Genomic DNA, 8,430 nt, shown 5'->3' with positions numbered 1-8,430 from the left:
ATGATTGGCGGTGGGGCCGGCCAGTCCGCTGCCTAACCTGGCTGCGCGTCAGGGGCCCGCCCGCAGCCGGGAGGCCGCGGGCGAGCGGCGGCGGGATGGAGCGGGGTGCGGTGCGACGCCTCGCCGCCCGGCTGGGCCTCACCGAGCCCGCCGTCATCAGGTACCGCGGGCCGCCCGGGGGGCTGTGCGGGGCAGCTGCCCCTCGGGCGGCCCGGCGGCGGTAGAGCCCCGAGAGCGGCGTCTTCCTCCGGCGGCCGCTGCCGCGGGGCGGGGGCCGTAGCTGCCGGCAGTCGGTGCCGACCCCTCGCGCCGTAGAAGAGGCTGCGGGCCAGCAGCGCTCCTGGTTGCCGCGCACCGGCTCCAGCCGTGCCGTGCTGGCCCGGCCCGCTTCCCGCCAGCCGCCTGACCCTGCTTTACCGCCGGAGCTCCTCCCTGCGGGCGCCGACCGGCCCCGGTAGCGCTCCCGGCACGGCAGCGGCAGCCAAGGCCTGCCTCGCCTCCCTGCCGTGCCAGCCTGCCGCCGGTTTCTTTCTTTGCTTCTGGTAGATGTGAAAAAAGTCCCAGACCTTAAGATATACGCGGTTCGTGAAACACCCGCTGCAGGCTCTGAAATGCAAAGCTACTGCTTCAGATTATTATTATTATTATTATTATTATTATTATTATTATTATTATTATTATTATTATTATTATTATTATTATTATTATAAAGGGCAGTATTATCCTGTGTTTGCCATACTGTTTAGCACCCCTTTCCCTCAGCCACTGCTGTGGCTGCGGTGCTGGACTAGGTAAACCTTGGATCAGTTCCTGTCCTGCCATTCTTGCTGTCTTGTAACTGGTTTTGTTAACGAGGACTTTCTGTGCTGGGTGTTTTGCAGAAAAGCTGAAGAGTATCTGCGGCTATCCCAGGTGAAGTGCACGGGATTAATGGCTCAAATGACAGCGACAAGCAGTGCTGTGATGTGCCTGGACCTAGCAGCTAGTTTCATGAAACAACCAGTTGACAAAGTAAGATACAGTATATGACTTGGCTGGCTGGTGCATTCTCCATACGTCCACTGAGATTGTTGTTCTGCGTAGTGTATGTTGGGAGCAAGAAAGGGATAGCAATAACTGACATTGCCCTAGACCCAGCAGCATGCTGCTAGACACAGTGTTAGAGCTTTCACTACTCAAGAGTTTGAAACAGGGCAAACTGAGATCAGTGTCATAGTCACTTCACAAGTTGAGCTTGCTTTGCTATAATTTCAGCTTTTTTAGTAACAAATAAACTACCAGCAAGGATATTAAATTTAAGATCTGTCCCTTTTACTGTGGGAGGGAAGCAGTGGCTCCAAGGGATCCCTCTCTGTAGTGGTACCTGTAAAGCTCCATCTGCAGACCCACCCACCAGCTAAATGGCACTGAGCTGCCAAAATAATGTCTGGTAGAAGATGTTCGTGCCTGTCCATTCACAGACAGAGGAGAATTTGATTGGACCAGACCCCATGAGGAGTAGCCTGAAAGTATTGCTGATCTCTTCAAGTTGCCCAGATCTTGGTTACCTTTGTTTTTAAAAAACTACCTTGTGATAAAAGGGCCATGTCATATTATATGGAAAAGACAAACCTCACTTCCAGTGAAATGGTCTGAAAATAACACTGCACTAAAAGATGTGGCATGCCTAGGTGGTTAATATTTCTGTGTGCAGTCAAAACTTACATCATTCATTGCACAAATTTGTTTAATATAGCAATTGAACTTTATTTTGTGGTGTTGTGTAGTTTCTCCCTAGTCTGTTTTGGTTGCCTGAATAAGATGTCAGGAAGGAATCTTGCTAATTCTTGGGGTTTGTCTTTGTCCTCTTGAAAGAACTATTTTGTTAAACTCTCCGGTTTGAACAAGACTACCTACCAGAGCTCCATGAAGTCTTTGGAGTGTTTGCTAGAGGTGAACCCCAGACTGGGAATGCGAGACTTGGCTGTGCAATTCTGCTGCACAGAGGCAGTGAACACCGCTTCAAAAATACTACAGAGGTGAGGAAGCTCTCATGAGCACACTGGTAACCACCAGTAAGATTCTTTGTTTGTTAGATGTGGAAAGAGCTTGATGGTTGGAAGGGCCAGGTATCTCCCACTGACTGGAGTGATGAGGTGAGTTCTTAGCACTGACAATCCAGCCATTTATCTAGGCCACTTTTTAGAATACATGTTAGAAAGACTTAGTCTGTGAATCTCAGTAAGTCATTGTCTGAGTCCCAGTTCTTCAGCTGGGAATATAGGACTCTCAGCCCCTCTGTTTTGTCCATAGCATCACAGTCTTCCACTGTCTTCCATGTCCACGGGGACATAGACAAAGCAGAGACGTTTAATGCTTTCTTCGCCTCGGTCTTCAACACCGATAATGGGCTCTGGGGGTCCCAGACTAGGGGACTGGGCTAGAGAACCATGACTGTGAGAATGATAAACTCCCAGCCAACCCCGAACTTGCGTGGGATTTGCTGCTTCCACTGGATCCCTATAAGTCAATGGGGCCCAATGGGATTCATCCGAGGGTACTTAAAGAGCTGGCTGATGTCGTAGCGAGACCTCTCTCAATGATTTTTCAATGCTCTTGGGAATCTGGAGAGGTCCCAGTTGACTGGAAGCTGGCAAACGTTGTCCCAATCTTCAAGAAGGGCAACAGGGATGACCCTGGTAACTACAGGCCTGTCAGTCTCACCTCTGTGCCTGGCAAAATTATTGAGAAGATTATTGTGGCAGTTATTGAAAAACACCTGAAAGACAACACAGTCATTGGTCCCAGCCAGCACGGGTTCATGAGGGAAAAGTCCTGCTTAACAAACTTAATTTCTTTCTATGACAAGGTTACCCACCTAGTTGACCAAGGGAAGCCAGTCGATGTAATCTTTTTGGACTTCAGTAAAGCTTTCGATAATGTCTCTCACAGTATCCTCCTGGACAAAATGTCCAGTGTACAGCTGGATAAACACATAATGCAATGGGTGAGCAACTGGCTGATGGGTCGGGCTCAAAGGGTTATAGTAAATGCGGTTACATCGGGCTGGCGACCAGTCACTAGTGGGGTTCTGCAGGGATCCATCTTAGGGCCAGTGCTCTTCAATATGTTCATAAATGACTTGGATGCAGGACTTGAAGGTTTGCTAAGTTTGCCAATGACACAAAACTGGGAGGAGCTGTTGACGCTCTTGAGGGCAGAGAAGCCCTGCAGAGAGATCTGGACAAATTAGAGAGCTGAGCTCAGATTGCCAACCGTATGAAGTTTAACGAGGGCAAGCGCCAGATTTTGCACCTGGGACAGGGCAACCCTGGGTGTACATACAGACTGGGGAACGAGAGGCTGGAGAGCAGCCCCGCGGAGAGGGGTCTGGGGGTTCTGGTCGATGGCAAGTTGAACATGAGCCAACAGCGTGCCCTGGCAGCCAGGAGGGCCAACCGTGTCCTGGGGTGCATCAGGCACTGTACTGCCAGCCGGTCAAGGGAGGTGACTCTCCTGCTCTACTCTGCGCTGGTGCGGCCTCATCTTGAGCACTGGGTGCAGTTTTGGGCGCCGCAGTACAAAAAGGATACGAAGCTACTAGAGAGTCCAGAGGAGAGCCACAAAGATGGTGAAGGGCTTAGAGGGGAAGCTGTGTGAGGAGCAGCTGAAGTCACTTGGTCTGTTCAGCCTGGAGAAGAGGAGACTGAGGGGAGACCTCATCACGGTCTACAGCTTCCTCACAAGGGGAAGAGGGGCAGGCGCTGATTTCTTCTCCCTGACGACCAATGATAGAACCCGAGGGTACGGCAGGAAGATATGCCAGGGGAGGTTTAGGTTGGACATTAGAAAAAGGTTCTTCATCCAGAGGGTGGTGGAGCACTGGAACAGGCTCCCCAGGGAGGCAGTCACGGCGCCAAGCCTGACAATATTCAAGAAGCAATTGGACAACGCCCTCAGACATATCACAAGAGCTCTGTGCTGGAGTGCTGTCACCCTAAAAGCACATGTTTAAATGCTGTTAGGTTAGTGAACAAAGGCTGCGTATGCTTGTCGGTGCTTAATACAAACCAGGGGACAGGTGGACAATAAAAAAAATGAAATTCTTCAGTGCTGCACATCCACCATGTCATTTTCCATATTTAAGGCTTCATCTGTGTAATTACATATTAGAGGAATCAAAGAAACTCTACCCTCTCTATAGGATGGATTTATGCAAAGCATCTCATTGTAACTTTTAGATGTAATGTAGAGATAGAAGCGCTGTGTGGATGGGAAGCACAAGAAATAGGTTTTACGGACATGCCTTGATCCAGATCCCTGATTTAAAATACCTGTAATTCAAAAAGAGGAGGCGATCCCAATCCCCTTCTTTTCCCTAGTCTCTTTTGCTCTTCTCAGCCAGTAGCAGCTGTTTCTGCTTGACTGGGTTGCAAAGGACCAAGTGATCCAAGAGGAGACCTGTTCCACTGCTGAGTACCATGTGACAAATTAATTTCAACAGCTTCATTTGAGGCAAATGCACTATACAATTCACTCTTACTGTTGTTCTTTAGGTATGAATCCAGCCTCTCTGAAGCACAGCAAATGGACCTTGATTTCTCAAAACCACTTTTTATAACAGCTGCACTATTTGCTGCATGCAGGTGAGTAGAGCTTGAGGGATCTTTTGTGGGCTTAAATGCCTAGTGAGACACCAAACAGAAATAGCGCTTACAATGTAAGCAGCTGATGCATTCAGTATGTCTGAAGGGCCTTGCTTGGCACATCCTGCTGCCCTGCTCCTGGAAATGGAGACAGCAGTAGCAAACCAGACCTTTCCTTACAGTGAAGTCTCCAACATACGCTGCATTTGCCTTCAGGAGAAAGCAGAAGTATTGTATCAATTATACAGAAAAGGATCTGGAGTTACTTATCCTAAAATAAATGAAACCTGTCTTCCCTGGTGTGTAATCGGATGCTGTGGGTAATTCCATTAGGAGAGAACCATGGCAGTGGCTGAAAAACTGCTGTTGGTGTTTTGCACTTCACCCTCCTTCCTCTCAGCCTGACCAGCATAACATAATCCCTTAGTAACGTTTTCAGATTTAGTGAGAATTTTTTTCCATTGTCAGGATAGATTTGAGCTGGGCACAAAGCAAAAAGTTGCATGGCTTTTGGTGAGATACTGCTCAAGGTGCAAGAATGGCTGCTAGCTTACTTCTGAGCACCGACAAGCAGCCATTCGGAAGAAGGAAGAGCCCCAAGTCCTACGCCATCACATCCTGAGAGTGCTCTGACCTTCGGGAGATGGATCTAATAGCTGTAGGCCTGTATCAGCTTGGAAGATAGGTGTCAGGAGCACCTGACTCAGCCAACCCTTTGTAAGAATTTGCTTGCAATGCAAATACCTTCCCTCTCAGTATTACACCTTGTAACAATCTTATGAAGTAATTCAGGTGCTGTGTAGTTGCACAGCTCCTGACAAATGTTCTCTTGATACAGGGGTCCCATTCAACTTCTTGCAGTAGTGGGATTTTGTCCTGCTTCCCTCAAAACCTGAGAAGCACCCTTTCCAAATAGAATTTCTGTATGTAGCTTGAACTAAACCTGAGTTTCAATTCCTGAGCTGTATTGACTGAGTAGTATAGGGTCTATTTTTTAAGCAAATTTGTTTCTGAGTGAGAGAAGGATTAGATAGGACAAAAACTCAGGCTTACCTTCCTCATTCTCACAGGCCGTATTGGTACAGTAAATGTCACCTCACCTGAGTGATAATTACTGCAGTGTTGCTTTGTACAGAGATAACTTAACTTTCTCTTGTAGGTGTTTGAAGCTAAAAGTGGACAAAACTAAAATGTTGGCTACATCTGGGGTGAAAAAAGCAATATTTGACAGGCTGTGCAATCAGCTGGAGAAGATAAGCCAGCAACTCAGCAGTAAGTTTTTGGCTTTATCCCTGTATGACAGCCATACCCATTGCCTGGCCTCACAGTGTCCCTTCCACTGGTGATTTCAGTCTGATCACTTTCAGGTGTCCCCTTCCAGCCAAACCTGCCCATCCATTCCAGTGTGTTTCCTGCAGCCCAGTTCCCAGTCACAATCATTGCTTCTGGAGAAGTTGCAACAGCTTAGCATGTGGCAAGGCCAAAAATAAATATTTTCCTCTCTTCTCAAATGCTCACTGCTCCTTACATTCTCTGCTGCTGCAATTTATTCCCTGCTTCTCCCATACTACCTGACCTCCTCCTTGCTTGCTTTCGGCATCCCATTCACATGGCAACATGACACATAAATTAACATAAGCATCTTGCTACCTCTCTTGCCTTGACTGACTCACTTCTGTGTTTTCCTTTCCCCCACTGCAGGACTAATAAGCCTAAGCCTTGCTCTTCTGGTAGTAATTCAGCCGTTTCCTGACACCATCCCTCCACATACAGTGGGCAGACACGAGAAATCTTTCTAGCCCATTATTGAACCTGCCGCTCTCTCCACTCCTTTCTGTGGAGGAGGAAGATTGAAATACAATACATGCCTTCCTCTGCTCCTTCCTACTTATGTCCTTTTTCCTTTTCCAGGCTTTCATTCTTACTCTCCTGCTGACAGTACCCCTGCTCCACCCTGTCTTCACACTTCGTATCGTGACGTTTGTTGGAATGTGCTGCCTGAACCCAAGCCAAAAGCTGCTGCTCTCTCCCTAGGCATGGACCTTCCCATAGTGCAGCGCCCTATAAAAAAAACCCAAAACCTTACCCCACCACTAAAGCAGCTAAATGCAGCTGTGAGTTTCTGTATCAGTTCAGGGAAGAGTGTGCATCTGTACGCATGGCCAGCCCCCACCATGTTGTGGGCATCCATAATACAAAGTGTGGAAATGGGATAGAAAGGGAAGAAATAACTGATAATCCTGCCTGAGTAATCAAGAAGTGTGTTTTTGGGGTATGGACATGGTGGATTATTGTGGTTACAAATGCAGCAGCAGTGCTAGCTACAGCAGCCAACCAGTCCATGCAACCCTTGAAGTGTGCTGGCACCTCTGCACGTACCGCTTGAGCATCAGCCGACCAGGGAACTGCTCTGACTGGAAGACAATACTTTTGGAAGGTGGCACTGCTGTCGAAGAATCGCATGTAGAACACCACCCTTGGGGCCCCAAAGACCACTGAGAAGTAAAGCAACTTATTTATTTTTTTTAGAAGAAGATGTTCCACTGGCTGCAGCAGAGACACCTGAAAGTTTGCAGACCAACCTGGAGCACTGTGAGAAGGAAGATGGTAAGTTGTTTTTAGCTATGAACTGAAATCACCTCACCAGAGCAGTTCTGAGCTTTATTACTGCTTAGTATTTTAGTTGTGTAATATGCCATAATATTCAGTTCACAGCTGTTTACTCCATTCTGCCAACCCCCAGCTAATGAAAGGACAAAGAGAACCTAGCAGAAGGACAGTGGTTTTTATACTGAGTAGTCCTAGTAGAATTAAGGACAACTGTTCCATTCAGACACAAAGGTGAAGAGGTGGCTGTTCCGGCAGGTGAGGGGAGCAGCAAACCACAGGATTAGATAACAGTGACAGACCTCATGCTTGAATCTGCCACAGTTGATCCCAGCAACATACTGCCCATGATGGCCTGTCATGGACTTTCTCCTTCTCTCATAGGATCTGAAGATGATGATGAGATGCCATGTAAACGGCCAAAGACTGAAACAAAGCAAGACTATGAAGAATGGAAAAAGAAAATCCTGGAAAACGCTGTTAAGGCACAAGAGACAAGTAGGAGTACTGTCTCTGTAGTGCCACCTAGTAACAGAACTGCTCCTTGCTCATAATTTTAACTCTCCCTCTGCTCTAACAAGAGTTCCAGTAGCATATGAGTGATGGCTGCCTGGTAGTCAGCTGATTTTATTTATTGGCTAGTTTTTAAGTATTTAAGAATGTTATTTTTAGTAAATGACACCAGAATTGAGGTGATTTTACAAGAAGCCAGTCTTAACTACTCGCCAGGCTGGTACCTGAGCAGCTATGGCATTAGGTGGTAGAACAACTTCATTCTCTTGCTGCAAGAAGCAGGTAACATTCTAATGCTGTGTTAAGTGTAAGTAAGTTATAAGTTATATGCCCTTGGGCCTCTGGCTGGAAGTAGTCAGTGAAAACAGAGGGAGGGGACTAACAGTGCCTTGTTAAACTGCAAAACCAGCAGAGGAATTAAGACTGATATTTTTTTATTTTTTTTTTTACTATTGAAGAAATACAGTTTAGTCACTGCATTTTACTTATTTTTATGACCTGTATGGGACTGAAGTCTCTTGTGCTTGTAAGGGGTCCCAAATATTCCAAAAAACAATAAAAGCTTTGTATTATGACATCAGGTTCTAGACCCTTGTCATATATAAACCCCTTAGAATGCAAAATAAAAGACATACAGGAGATGTCTGTGCTTTAAGAAGGAAGATATCCAGGGGATAGGGATCTT

At 47.0% G+C, this 8,430-nt stretch overlaps 1 protein-coding gene across 2 annotated transcripts; it reads left to right on the top strand.

Annotated features, from left to right (window-relative positions):
- The first annotated feature begins 24 nt into the window (after positions 1-24).
- ORC6 (origin recognition complex subunit 6) lies at positions 25-8,322 on the top strand. Of its 2 annotated transcripts, XM_087738992.1 has the most exons (7): positions 25-160; positions 882-1,011; positions 1,855-2,018; positions 4,536-4,625; positions 5,785-5,897; positions 7,155-7,232; positions 7,617-8,322. In XM_087738992.1, the coding sequence occupies exons 1-7, from the start codon at positions 96-98 to the stop codon at positions 7,784-7,786; spliced, it is 810 nt and encodes a 269-aa protein (XP_087595118.1). In that variant the 5' UTR covers positions 25-95; the 3' UTR covers positions 7,787-8,322. The 2 variants fall into 2 exon arrangements, with proteins under 2 accessions (XP_087595118.1, XP_087595117.1); XM_087738991.1 differs by lacking the exons at positions 7,155-7,232; positions 7,617-8,322 and adding an exon at positions 6,537-7,127.
- Positions 8,323-8,430: the final 108 nt, after the last annotated feature.

Source organism: Nipponia nippon, unplaced genomic scaffold, assembly GCF_047370975.1.
Source record: "Nipponia nippon isolate SJK-2023a ecotype South Korea unplaced genomic scaffold, ASM4737097v1 scaffold_7, whole genome shotgun sequence".
Classification (NCBI taxonomy): domain Eukaryota; kingdom Metazoa; phylum Chordata; class Aves; order Pelecaniformes; family Threskiornithidae; genus Nipponia; species Nipponia nippon.
Note: the sequence above shows the minus strand (reverse complement) of the source record. Positions and strands in the feature narration are given on the sequence as shown.

Bases quoted from the DNA above. Each gene is read 5' to 3' on its own strand.
- ORC6 (XM_087738991.1), top strand. From the start codon at position 96: ATGGAGCGGGGTGCGGTGCGACGCCTCGCCGCCCGGCTGGGCCTCACC. The intron at 2,019-4,535 runs GTGAGGAAGCTC...GTTGTTCTTTAG, and splicing joins GCTTCAAAAATACTACAGAG to GTATGAATCCAGCCTCTCTG. The intron at 5,898-6,536 runs GTAAGTTTTTGG...TTCCTTTTCCAG, and splicing joins GATAAGCCAGCAACTCAGCA to GCTTTCATTCTTACTCTCCT.